This window comes from Nematolebias whitei, chromosome 13 (genome assembly GCF_014905685.2).
Source record: "Nematolebias whitei isolate Nwh7 chromosome 13, NemWhi1, whole genome shotgun sequence".
Classification (NCBI taxonomy): domain Eukaryota; kingdom Metazoa; phylum Chordata; class Actinopteri; order Cyprinodontiformes; family Rivulidae; genus Nematolebias; species Nematolebias whitei.
In genome coordinates, this window is record NC_056510.1 from 13404459 (window position 1) to 13419165 (window position 14707).

Genomic DNA, 14707 nt, shown 5'->3' on the forward strand with positions numbered 1-14707 from the left:
TATATATATATATATATATATATATATATATATAAACAAATAGTGCAACTCTAGAAGAAGATACAGTATTTGGTATCTCCTAGTGGCCACACAACCTCTACTTGAATATCCATCTATGAATTCCTGTGAATCAACATGTAGTAAACTTAACATGGCTAGCAAGCAGGTTGCACCTGCACTTCAGTTATAATCAACTCTGGTGTAGCATTCCTACATTCATTGCAGCTGAACAGACTCTGAACTGCACCAAAAAGTTTGATTCATCTTTCTTGCAATCTTCCATAAAATACGTAAAGTGGATTTTGCAAACAGGGTGAAAATAACCACATGGAGTGTACGATTTTTTAAAAAATGAGTTGATGAAAACTTGTAATGTTGATGGGTGAGTGTTCTTTCATTCTTTGCCCCCCACCCCCAAATTTCAGAAATATTTGACAACAGCGCTGAACAATGCTGCAGGCATCCACGAGCCTTCTGTTGTGAGTCTGGGTGGCAGCAACTGGGTTTTGTCGTGTGTTGCCGGGGTGTGTTTACGCTGCGTGACAGAGCCTGTGGGGTGCTGGCTAATGAAAGTCAGACACAGTGGTGTTCTGACAGGACACAGGGACCCCTTGGGGCCCCTTACAGGGAGGCAGAGGCAGGCGACGCAGTATCAGGGAGTGATAAGGGAAGGCAGGCAACCTTAAGCGGTGAGACAAAGTGCCAGAGCTAAACAATGGTATGTACACAGACGACCACACACAATTTCGAGACAAGGACCAACATCTGTAAACATCTGTAAATAATTCTCAAATCATATTTTTATTTCTATGCTAACAAAACAAAACTTTACATTGTAACTCTGGTAGATTTGAATGCTATTAGATGGATAGCAATTTGATCTCGAAGTTCAGACAATTTAAAAGTTGGGTGTAAGTTACTGATTCCATACAGTGACTACGTAAGAGATTTACTACATCACAGAAGAATCAAGTACCTTTCATATGTATTATGTGTGCTGTCAAATGAGCCCTATACATTTAGTTTGGCTCCATCTGCCATTTCCCTCCTCTGTCTCTTTGCCTGGAGTGAAAGCCTCATTATCATCAGACTCTTTTCTCGCACTGCTTTCTGACCTTTAATTATTCCAGTTATCCTGCTGGCTCTTCACCGTGGTAACCCAATGCAACTGATACACAACAGCGCCAGAGGTAGACAACAGATATACAATATGCAATTAAATTTAAAGTCTAATCACCAGAGTCAGTCATTGGGGTTTTTGTCCTAATGGAAGTTGTTCACTGTTGGAAAGTAGACTGTACTTATATAGCACCTTTCTATCTTATCAAGACACTCAAAGTGCTTTAAACTACAATCTGTGCCCTCATTTACCCATTCATACAGCACTCTACTAGATCTCTACAAAGCTAATTGAACAAATCATTCTAAAGAGACTAATCAGTGCTTTATCACATTCACACACTGATGGGACACACATCGGAGGCAGTAACGGGTTCAGTGTCTTGCCCAGGGACACTTTGATATGTAACTGCTGGTGGATTCAAACCCCCAACTCTTGCATTGGAGAACGACTGCTCTAAACACTCAGCCACAACCGCCCATGTAAAAAAAGTACAAAGCAAAAAAGAATGGCATTCTATTCTGCTGAGTCCATCTTTCTCTTTGTGTGATCCGTTTCATAAATTTAAACACATCCAAAATCAGCAAACAGGCATCACCTTTAACCGGTGGTAACTTTTCGAGATGACTTCATCAGCTTCAGCTTATCATCTTGAAAATGTTGTTCAAGGAACCTCAGAAACACAGATTCAGAAAGCCAGTGAAGCTCACTGAACCAAATGTACCCTCTTGCAAGGTTAGACTTGCAATAGAGAGCAAGACTAACTTTACATTAGCATTAAAATTGCAGACTGTTTAGTCAAATCAAGACAAGAGTTATGGGAGTTTGAACAGAGGTGAAGTACAGAAGTCAGCAAGCTGTGAAGATAGATGTAAGACCAAATTTGCATATTCATAGATCTGAGATTATACAAGCAGCAACATAGTAGAATAAAATATAACGTGAGTTACTGCAGTATATTTTTTTATGGAAAGAAATGTCCTAACATGTCATTTACTGAATTGAGATGATTTTAAGTACCAGAAATGTATTAGTTCAAGTTTAATTGTAAAATAAAAAATAAAAAAAAACATTATTTTCAAAGACTAAATGGGATTGTGCAATCTCTCTCTCTCTCTCTCTCTCTCTCTCTCTCTCTCTCTCTCTCTCTCTCTCTCTCTCTCTCTCTCTCTCTCTCTCTGTCTCTCTCTCTCTCTCTCTCTCTCTCTGTGCACTGTAATAGAGGTCATGCAATACTGTTTGCTAAAACAAAAAATATACCAATATATATTTAAAAAGTGAACAGTGCAGCATATCTTTCTGGCAAGTTATACAGGCATTATTATATAAAAGTAATTTTTGGACCAACATCCACCTGGTCTTCAAGAAAAACTTTAGTCTCACCCTAAACAGAATATGTTTGTTGCTGACACTGAGGAGCAATGTTGAAGATAAGGATTTTATTTAACTAAATAGTTGGTTAACTACTTCTCTCATCCCACTTTAATGGTTTAAACCACCTTAAATGTTGGTATTTGAACAGCTTTACCATAATCCAATCAATCAATCAATACCCATCCATCCATCCATCCATTATCTTTTACCCACTTCTACCATTTTGGGTCACGGGGGTCGCTGGTGCCCATGTCCAGCAATCACTGTGGGAGGGGCGGGGTACACCCTGGACGGGTCGCAAGTCCATCACAGGGACACATAGAGACAAAAGAGACAAACAACCATTCACTCTCTCACTCACACCTAGGGACAATTTAGAGTTACCAATCAGCCTAACATGCATGTTTTTGGTCTGTGGGAGGAAACCGGAATACCCGGAGAAAACCCACGCATGCACGGAGAGAACATGCAAACTCCACCCAGAAAGGCTCCCGGACCGGGATTTGAACCTGGGACCTGCTCGCTGAGAGGCAGCAGCTCTACCAGTTGCGCCACTGTGCTTCAAACAATACCCTTTCCCCAAAAAGTTATTAGAATAATTAATCCATAACACATCCTTTAATCAGTGAAACATAAATATGTAAATAAACCCCTTCAAATCTGAAGCATGTTATGTGGCAGCTGTGGCTGAGTGGTTAGAGCAGTCATCCTCCAATGGGAGAGTTGGGTGTTTGATTCCATCAGCAGTCACATGTTGAAGTGTCCCTGGGCACGACACTGAATTAGGAATGTGCGATATATACGGTACACGGTAGAAACTATAAACATTTAGCCTATGATAGAGTTCTGTATTCTACCAGCTAACCGCAGTAATACTGTGTCTGATGTAAAATCAGAGTTGTCAGATTTAACCGTTACATTTTGTTTTGTTGAAAACTGTGCATAAATGGTGTTAAAGTCAGTTTTCTTTGAGAGCTAAGTAGCGAAGCTACAAGCTAACTACGGCCGGCTTGCCGTACTATTGCTGTATTCAGACGCATGTGCAAAATGCTGTGTTCCGTCGAAAGTTAAAGTAAGCATTGGTCAGCTTTAGAGAGTGCATCTGTGCTAAAAAAAAAAAAAAAAAAAAAAGTTAAACCTGCTCTCTGATCTGTAAAATAATGCTGTGTTGTATGTTTTTACTGCAAGACCCTTTCTGGTCAAAGCCACAGAAGAAACTGGTCACCATTTTGTGTCAGCTCTCCATAAAGTGGAAGGAAACACTCACTGGAGGAACCCCTCCTTTGCTTTTGAAGTCAAACCTTCATCTGTCAGAAATGGACCCACTGGACAGGTGGAGGCTGCACCACGCTACATTTCCAAGAAAGGCAAGGCTGGCCAAGAAATACCTTTGCATTCCAGCCATGAGTGCTCCTTCAGAAAGTGCATCTAGCCAGAGAATGTGGACAAGCTAGTGTTCTTGGCCAACAATCTTTAGACTTTAACAAATTACAGCAAGATTTTGAATTAGAATTGTGTTAAGTGTTTTCACTATGCACTTTTTTTTTATATGTAAAACACTGCTTAGTTGCTGTTCATTTCTTAAGTGAGAAGACTCTGTTAAGAGTTAACAACATATTCTTTTGTTTAACACATTTGGCTAAAACTACATTTGATATCTTTTGCACTGTTTTGCACTATAAGAAAGAAGCCCAATACTTTATTTATTTATTCATTTTTTAAATTTAAAAACTCTCTGGACCTAGTAGTGGAATTTTCTTGATAGAGATTATTTTGTGGTACAGAAGTTTTCTAAATAAATGCTGGCAAAATTACACCCTATGCATTTTTTTTTTGTTCGTTTTGCAATTTTTATACCAAAAACATATCATGATTATATCTATATCATTACTACCACCCATCACAATATATATTGTGATACAAATTTTATGCCATATCGAACATCCCTACACTGAACTCCTCATTGCCTCCGATGTGTGTCCCATCAGTGTATGATTGGAATCTAAAACCCTGATTATTCTCTGCAGATTAGCTTTGTAGAGATCTAGTAGAGTGCTGTATGAATGGTTAAATGAGGGAACAGGTTGTGCTGTAAAGAGCTTTTAGTATCTTGATTAGATAGAGAAGTGCTATACAAGTGCAGTTCATTTATCTTTTATTCTTCAAAGTTATGTTATGTGACAACACTGTACACAGCAAGCTTCAAACCCCCAAGATTGACAAAAAAACTGAGCTAAGGCTAATGAATATCTGAGATAACAGAACTTCCAATATTTTGTCATTTATGACTAATTGTTCGCTACATGTATGTACTGTGTAAAACTACTTTTTTTTAAATAATTTTATTGTTATTATTTTGTAAAGTCAGTTATTGGGACAACCCTGAACTCAAAAACTTCTCCAAAGTGGGACACTAAAGTACTGCATACTATATTGTTTTATGTGACATCATAAGTATAGCAGTAATTCTCATTTCCATTTTGTCAGGTAAAGCAAGGTGACAGACATTTTTATTATTTTTTCATTGTAATACTTCAAAGTTTTACCCTATAATCTTCAGGGAGTCTGTCAAACATGAAATGGATATTTTATATGCAGTTAAAGCCTAAAATTAACAGTCAGAAAAAAATGTGTTTTCACTTGTAGCCTGCGTCGTTCTGGCTGATAATGGACTAGTAGCTCAGGCAGCGACTCTAATAAAACATTCATCCCCTGATAATGAAGAAGTGCTTCCCTCTTGGTTCCAGGTCACTGTTGTATAATGAGGTTGACGAAGAAAGCAGCGTGACTCTAATTGCTGAATTGATGCGAAATGCTCTGCTTTGACTTAACAAACAGCACTTCACTCCACTAAGCACACTAGACATTTATTTAGAATTATTAGTTTGCACTATAGCTGTAAAGACTCTTGAAAGCTTTGAACAGGACAAACAAATGGAACCCCAAACTAAAGAAGTTTTTTTTTTTTTTTTTTTTTTAAGCGTGTGATTTAAGAATGTGATTTTACCCCCAACTGGCAACATTTGCCGTCACTTTATGTTTGATGTTCGTGCAGGGTGACTACAGTCACTGTGACATTTCAGGGACTGTCACAATACAGAGTCTCCTGTGGAGAGATTTGCCTTCCGTGACTTGACTGAGAGGTTTTGTAGATCTGAGAGAGCTCAAAATAAACTCAAATAAAGGTCCATAAGTGGACCATGACTGAGTGACCTACCATGCCAGAAACTTCCAAACACTTTGTCTTAAAAGAGAGATTATGTGAAGCACTATGTCAAGGTAATGTACCAGTTTTTTATGATTATTCTAAGAAATTCTATTGACGTACTTGACAATTTTCCATTGGCTGATGAAAAGCTATGCAGCAAATTCTATTTACACTTAAAATTAGAGCACTGTGGTGCATAACAACTCTGCCTCCAGGGTCAATTAACCTTCAGTCAGTTTAAAGGATAACCAGCTAAAATCCTTTCTCTGAACGTGTGTTTGGAAAGTGTCTCTCATCCTCATTACATCAGACAACTGTGTGACACTCTTCCTGCTGTCTTTTAATTAAAAAAAGTATGTTTTTACAAACAAAAGCAACAAAAAAAATGTTGAACTTGAGCATCAGAAGTCCAGTTACAAGGAAAACAATGTGTTTAGTGTGTTTAATCTGAGTAAAAAAAAAAGCTGTTTAATTAAAGTGAATCTATAAGTCCTGCATCATCATCTTCTTTCGGCTTTTCCCTCTTCAGCGGTCTCCACAGCGAGTCATCATCCTCCATCTCCCTCTGTCCTCTGCATCTTCTGTCCTCACTCCAACTACCTCCATGTCTTCTCTAACTACAATGCCTGGTCAAAATAAATAAATAAATTGCCACCTGGATTTAACTAAGCAAAAAGGTACAGGCCTCCTATTGAATAATTACTGCATGGGTGATGATCTTTCAGTTGGCAACAAGTTATTTAACCCCAACTGGTGCAATGAGTTGCTTCTCATTTCTCAAAACAACCATGTGGAAAGATGCATCACGTGGTCGTGGAAAAGATGTCAGTCTGTTTGGGAAGGGTCAAATCATTGGCATGCATGAAGCAGAGAAAACATCGTTGGAGATTGCAGAAACGACTAAAAATGGGTTAATAACTGTCCAATGAATTATTAAAAACTGGAAGTATAGTGGGGACCCATTGTCTTTGAGGAAAAAATGTGGCTGGAAAAAAATGTGACCTACTGTACAAGCCTGTGGGTGCAGTGCTATGATCTGGGGTTGCTGCAGTTGGTCAGGTCTGGGTTCAGCAACAGTACGTGTTCAAATAATGAGGTCAGCTGACTACCTGAATATACTGAATGACCAGGTTATTCCATCAATGGATTTTTTTCTTCCCTGATGGCACGGGCATATTCCAAGATGACTATGCCCAGATTCATTGGGCTCAAATTGTGAAAGAGTGGTTCTGGGAGCACGAGACATCATTTTCACACATGGACTGGCCACCACAGAGTCCAGACCTTAACAGCATTGAGAATCGTTGGGATGTGTTGGAGAAGGCTTTGCGCAGTGGTCAGAATCTGCCATCATCAATGCAAGATCTTGGTGAAAAATGTATGCAACACTGGATGGAAATAGATCTTGTGACATTGCAGAAGCTTCTCAAAACAATGCCACAGCGAACGCATGCCATGATCAAAGCTAAAGGCCGTCCAATGAAATATTAGTGTGTGACCTTTTTTTTGTTGGCAACATTTTTTTTTTGGTCAGGTAGTGTATCTCCTCTTTGTTTTTTGTTTTTTTTTCCTTGCAGCTGCATTTCTAACATCCTTCTACCAAAATACACACTGTCCCTCCTCTGGACATGTCCAAACTATCTCAGTTTGGTCTCTCTAACTTTATCTCCCAGTTGTTTAACCTGTGCTGTACCTCTGATGATCTCATTCCTAATCTTATCCATCCTTGTCACTCCTAAGGAGAACCTCAACCTCTTCATTTCTGCTACTTGAAGCTCTTTCTCTTGTCGTTTTGCCCATGTCTGTCTCCAGACCATACAACATAGCTGGTCTCACCACTGTCTTGTAAACTTTTCCTTTCACTTTTGCAGTCACTCTTTTTTCACAAAATAACTCCTGAAACTTTTTTCCATTCACTCCATCCTGCCTGGACTCTATTTTTTTTCTTCTTTACCACACTCCCCATTTTCCTGGACAGTTGACCTTAAGTACTTGAAGTCCTGCATTTCAAATAGTCCACTTAGTCCATCTAAGTCCTGCATCACGTCTTGATATGAGTTGCCTAAAAGTGACAGATAAAGTAGAAAAGTTCCTACGCATATTGTAAGGAAATAGGGTTGTTCAAACATAGCAGAGGCTTTTTTCCTGTCAGTTCTAATGTCAGCATCCCAAAATTGCACAGCATGGAGGGTCTTTAATTCCTCACTTGACAGCACATTCTTTCATCTGCTTTTTGCTCTTATGTTAGCCGTTATCTGTGTCGTGAGAAAAAAAAAGTAACAATACTATCTAAATGCAAGGCATGTCTCAGTTTGCATTGAAAAAATAAATGCTGCACTAAACATGGAGCAGATATTTTCCTAAGACCTTGTCAGTTAATATTTACCATAAGCACAAACTCATTTTAGTGCATCATACTCTATACACAAACACATGTTTTAGACCACACAAAAACACAAGTACACAAACACACATTCCCAAACTGAATATGGAGATGTAAAGCCTCTGTTGGGTCTGGCTATTTTCAGACGCGAAGGCCAGGGTGTGATCAAAGGTCGTTGCAATGGAGGAAAAATAAAACTGTGAATGACAAATCTTAAAAAAAAAAAAAAAGTCAGAAGAACCATAAACTAAATAAAGAATGACGTCTTGAAGCTTTAGGTTTTGTGGATTATGAGAATAGTGGAAGGTGTGGCCACACTAAATCAAACCTAAAGTTTGTTTTTCACTAACTTTCAAAGGAAAAAAAAATGGCAAACATATTAATAAATTGTTAATAAAAACTGAAATAATGCACAGGGAAAGATGTTTAAAATGCAATATGTCCAACCTATGTTTTTACGTAATAAAAAGCATAGTGTAGATTTATTGAAAACACAATAATGATGATATAAATTTAATAAATGTCAGAACATAATGTGTTGTTTTTTTATGTAAAGAAGAAAACAGCATCAAAATATATTGTGATAAATACAAACATAAATAAATGTTTTAATCACTTTACATTGCACCAACCTTTTGAACCTGGGACATGGTTGACACAAGTTTAAAGACACACAATGCAAGGGTTGTTTCTTGCATCTGAAAGTAGCAGAGCCTACAGTCAGTTTGTTGTAAGATGGTGCTAATGCAAGCTGCAGAGCTTCCAGCACAATGTAAAACACTGCTACATAAACTGCTCCAAACGAGCTGCACCTTCTCACAATGCTTTAACTGATGGATTCCTGTTAGCGTCTCTTGGCTTATTCACAATCAAGTTTACTTAGAAAGAACAGAGCTCATTTTGACAGCAACAGCAGTCTGAGAGCTTCGACATGATCCAACAGTGTCCTTTAAAGTGTCTTTGCTGAGAGAGCCACCAGTACATGGTGGAGGATTTTAGCAAACAAAACCTATTTTCTTTTTTAAAATGTTCACGACAAATGCAGATGCATTTCTGAACATTCTTTTCTAATATTGTGTGAACGCTTATGAAGCACTATTGTGATCCATTTTTCTTCCGTACGTTTGTCAGTGAAATTCTCGTCCTGCAGTTTTCAAGTTAATTCAACAAATCATATATCAAAACATTTAGCTCTTTCAGGACAATCCTGCTATGACTAATGGTATTGGTGCAACTTTAGCTTTTTGAAATATTTAGCCTTTTCTGTCATTGTTATTCTCAGAATATGAATTGAGCTCATTTTACATCCTTAAAATCTTTAGATCTATTTACAAACTTTTACTGCTCCTTTTACATTTTGTTCTGGTTCAGCTTCTTTCATCTTTCTTGTGCAAATGTAAACATGTTTTTCAGCTATTTTCAGCTGTTTTGTGCTCCTTTCAGATTCTTTCTGCTAACGACAACATTTGTGTGCTTCTTCTAACTTCTTTCTGCTAATGTTAGCTTGTTATGCTCCTTTCAGCTTATTTCTGCAAGTTTCAACTTTTTCTGCTATTTCAGCTACTATTTAGCTGTTTTTTATGCAAATTTGAGCTTTTTCAGATAATTCCACATTTTTTACACAAATTTCAACTTTTAGCCTAATTCAGCAAAAATGTGCTCTCTCCACTTACTTCTGGTAATTTAAGCTTATTTCTGCTTTGTTAGCTACTTTTCAGCTGTTTTTGTTTTGTGTGTGGTTGTTTTTTGCTAAATTCTGCTTTTTTCAGATACGTTCCACTTTTTTTGTGCTCATTTCTACTTCTGTCAGCCTAGTTGAGCAAACATGTTATTTCTGCTTTCTCCTGCTAATTTAAGCTTGCTCTTCTTTTCAGCTACATTTTAAGAAAATAATTAGCTCATTTAATCTGTTTTTAGATTAATTCAATTTTTTTGTGATAATCTCTGCTACTTTCAGCCTACTTCTTTCTGCTAATTTCAGCTTGTTTATGCTCCTTTCATCTTTGTTCTGCTAGATTCAGCTTTTTCTGCTATTTCGTCTGCTATTTAGCTGTTTTAATGCAAATTTTTGCTTTTCCAGCTATCTCCACATTTTTGAGCAAATTTTACCTCTTTTCACTTCCTCCTGGTAGGTTAAGCTTCTTTCTGCCTTTTCAGCTGTTTTTTTCTTTCTTATTTCAGCTGTTTTTCAGCTGATTCACTAATTTGTGTGCTAATTTCTGCTAATTTAAACCTAATACAGCAGCAATGTGTTATTTCTGTTTTCTTCTGCTAATTTAGGCTTGTTCTTTCATTTCAGCTACATTTCTGTTTACAATACTTCACAGGGTCTGCTCTCGAGACGTAGAACGTGAGTTTGTATTTTATGTTGCTAACTTGCATTAGCACATGCTTGCCTTGTGTTAACTATGTATCAGGCCTCAGTCCACTTACCCCAGAGAGACAGGATGGCATGCACTCATTGAGAGGGAGGACATGGTATGAAGGTTTGGGGATGGGAGTTGGGGAAGACAAGCACACACCTTCAGTGTGGGACACAGGCAAAGAGATCTCCATGCAAGCAGCAGACTGGGCCTTGCGGAAGGGTGGTCGGCCAGGGCCTCTGCGGGTAAGCCGTGGCCCCTCGGGACCCATTGGAACACGAGGTTTCCCCGCCGTGCAGGGCTGGGAGGTGGGGCTAGTGCAATGTCCATTGACATGATCTGTAACAACGGCAAAGCATTAGCAAACAAAGGAAGGAGGGAAATGATTAATTTCTTAACCATATTGTTATCCACAACTGCAACATCCATCTTCACGAGTCAAAAACATAACAAAATAAAATCAAATTTGATTGTTTGAAAATACCACTTATAATCATTTTATCATACTTTTTAGCAAGCAAAGCAAACTACTTATTTATTTGCTTGCTGGGAGACCAAATATTTGTTTAGAACATAAAACTGTGTCAAATATACTATAAACCAATGAAGATAGAGATTGTTGCAGCGTATGAACTGCAAAAAGTCTGAGTGTTAAGTAGGAAAATGATGTGTGAGGGATAGGGGGAGAGTGCGTGACGAAGGGTTGGAGTGGTTCGAAGTATGTGCAAGGAGAAGGAAGAGATGCTGTGGTCAAAGAAAGAAAACGGAAAATGCAGAGTGGAAATGTTTGAGTGCAGCTTCATCCAGTCTGTGCCAGGAAAGAGATATGAACAAGGCAGTTTTGTTTCATCTCCACTTTGTGCTTGTTTTTTTTTTTTATCTTTGCTGAAAAACTGTCTCTAGCAGAAGCTATTTACTGCTTTTCTTGTTTTTCTTTTTTTTTTTCTAGCCACAAGCCATATGGCATTACTCACAAAGCATATATCGAAGATCAAAACAAGAAAAACAAATAAGGAAACAAAAAAATCTACTAAATCTACTTGTATAATTCAAATTCCTTAAGTTGTTTGGGCTACAGAGTCACAGATGGGGCTGACATGAAAACACTTGTTACCCTCTGGAATAGTGGCTTTGCTCGGCTTCCCGGAGGGACTGCATTTGTTGGAGGCTTTGTCCTCCGCTAATGTGCAGTGCTTGTGGGACTGAGTGTGTGAAAGTAATATAATTTGTTTAGAACTAAACCATATTAACGAGACAAAGAAAACAGAAGGCTGCTTTATTTTTTGCTACCTACAGTTTAACAAATAAGCTGCCAAGTCAACCCTAATTAATAGCCTCACGATACCCACATTTCAGTGCTCTTGATTCTCTCTTGTCTTCAGCGATGAGTAAATAAAACATTGTCCTTTTTATAATGACATCCTTGTGGCAGTAAAGATCAAGGTTAAAATGATTTGTGGTTGACAGGAAGGTCTGATGGAATTGCTTTCCTTTATCCCCCACCCCCCCTCTTTTCCTCTTTGATATCCTTGAAGCCAGACATTTACGAAGCATGAGGACAGACAGCATTATGCTAATTGGTAAAAGAAAGAACATGGTGTCCCCTACCCCCTTTTCTCTTGTCTCTTTTTTCAAAACTAGCTTCCTGTTTAACTGTTTTCTTAAAATATATATATTCCATTTCAAAGTGAAGATGAAAAACTCTGGTGTGCCAACCAACCTATGTGCAACACTCACCCAGTTTCATGGCAAGACAGACCAAGGGAGTCCAGGAGGTCGTCCCTACACGCAACACTGGACTTATAGAGAGCCAGCTGCTGTGCATCTGATTTGATCATTTTAATTTTAAGCTTTTATCCAGTAGATCACTTATTTGCCCCAAAAATGGTATTTATCATAAGTACAACACTGTACTCTGACATAAACCCTGCATTTAGCTCATTCAAACACAGCCAGCACAGATTAACACACATACTTATCTATCACAACTTCACATATTCATACATATATGAAAAAAAATAGACACACACGCACACAAACGCAAATAAGTAAGATTTCCCATGAAAGACTTCTCCATCATTTTGTTTATCATAACCCACAGCTGCTTTTTTAATCACCTAATTTGTATTTTACCCCTTTTCATGCCAGCATTCATGGTTCAGGGTCATTTATGGACCTTAAAGGAAATTTAATGAGGTTATAATGGGTCCTCATTAGAGAAACAACCACAAATGCGTAAATTTATTCCCCAGTTTGGGCTAAAGTTGTCCCTCTTACCATTGCTGAGCGTTTCTGTACCTGTTATAAATAAAGAAATAAAGAAATAAACTGTGTACATCAGCATAGTTACAGAAATAAGCGGGCACAGGCACATTTTATGTTAATATGAGCAGACGTTTTTGGAGCGGACAGCGCATGTGACACTGTAGAAGGATAGCAAAGGGAAACCTGAGAACATGATAAGTAGCAGTTAGAGGAACACATGCGAGGCGGGCGTGTAGTATCTGTAATGCAGATGGTCCAGTCAAAATGGAAGAAGGACTGTTAGAGAGAGAAATGGTCCAGTTACAATGAGAGAGGCAGCCAGTGATCCGTTACTGTGGAGCAAGACTGTCAATGGAGGAGGGATTACGCAAAATCAGAAGATGGTCCAACCATGATAAAGCGATAGAAAGATTTAAATTTAAATATGGATATGAGTTACAAATCACCTTTTAAAACACTTGCAAAATGTAGAGGAAGAAGAAACAGACACAGCAGGTTCAAATCAAATTAAAATATATTAAAGAAGGAAAAGTACGGACACCGGGTCAATAGTCTCATGGGCTAGTTGGACAGGAAAGAGAGTGATAAGGAAGTTGAAAACAAAAGGAACATAAAAGCTTAGAAACTGTGACAAAAGCAGAAATTAAATGACTTAAAGGGAAATCTAATGAAAACTGCTGGCTTTCGCCTACCGTACCAAGATCAGTCTTAAGATCTGTGGGCAGACTTAACTTTCTGCCGGGTCCCTTTACTGAAACAAAAGAATAGGAAACAAAGAACCAGTTATTCCCCTCAAAATGAATAAAAGAAAATAAATAAATTAAAGGGATTTTAAAATGTATTGCAATTTAGGTCAAATAATGACAAATAAAGATGCAAATAATAGTTAAAATAACTCAAATTAAATGGAAAGACTCACTTAAATGAACATCAACCAAAAGCATGCAGATTGGTGCAGTTGCACACAACAGGCACATTTTGAATTGCATGCTCCATTGCTGTCCCAGGTCAGCGTTTTCAGCTAGTTTTTAAGAGACTGATAGAAGTACTGATATCGAATATTAAAAAGACAAATCACACTCGGAGCAGGTATTTTTTTGTTATTTAATTAATTTTACTGGTTTACCTAATGACCAGCTGAAAGACAAGAGCATCTATGGATGTAAGTCTTGAGTGTGAAGGTATTTCTGAAATTTTACCTCACCAAAAGGTGGAAAGTACTCAGTAATTTATTGAGTGTGTCCTTGTTCTGCTCTTTGTATTGAAAATCAGTTTTTAGAGGCCTGGGATGTTTGACAAGGAGGCACAAATAAACGGGGTGACACCACAAGGTGCCAATACAACTATCACAGTCAGACACTGAGACAACCAAAACAGCTAAATAAAACATTTTGCAAGCATTTTGCAGTAAGTGGAGAACTGCAAGTGATGAACTTGAGATGTTACGAGTCTGTTTCCTCTCAAAAAAACAAAAAGGCAATATTTTATAGTTTTTTTTTGTTGTTGTTGTTGTTCTGAATGATTTAACTTGACATGTGGAGGAGACACGATGGCGTTCACATGATGCCTGATACATTTCATGACCACAACAAAAATGGCATGATTGTGACTGTATAGCATTCTTTAAAATTCTATTATTTTAAAGGCTTTTTCAAACTTTGAAGAAAATTAAGTCAGTAACTGAATCAACGATGATTCAATACTCAGGTTTCAATCCTTCTGCCGTCAAGCACCAGTGAGGAAATGTTCAAATCAGAAGTGGTTTGTCAAAGGAGATTATAAAAATCTGTCTTACACTTATTCTGTTTTGTTTTGACAAAATCCAGTGCAGTGCTATCATAATTTGAATGTTAAAAAAAATAAAAAAAATTCTCATGGAATTGGCTTCCTCCAACAGTCCACAAGCCCATTAAATTAATATTGGTTCTGAACTGAATGTAAAAATAAATATGTATGTATGTATATATATATATATATATATGTGTGTGTATATA

General features: G+C 37.8%; 1 protein-coding gene across 1 annotated transcript in view; it reads right to left on the reverse strand.

Moving 5' to 3' along the window:
• The window catches only part of stxbp5l (syntaxin binding protein 5L), a 55294-nt gene that overhangs the window by 14303 nt on the left and 26284 nt on the right, over window positions 1-14707 (reverse strand). The window contains exon 12 of the mRNA XM_037686115.1: window positions 10608-10787. Within this exon, the coding sequence (XP_037542043.1) occupies window positions 10608-10787 (180 nt within the window). The remainder of the gene's footprint in view (window positions 1-10607; window positions 10788-14707) is intronic.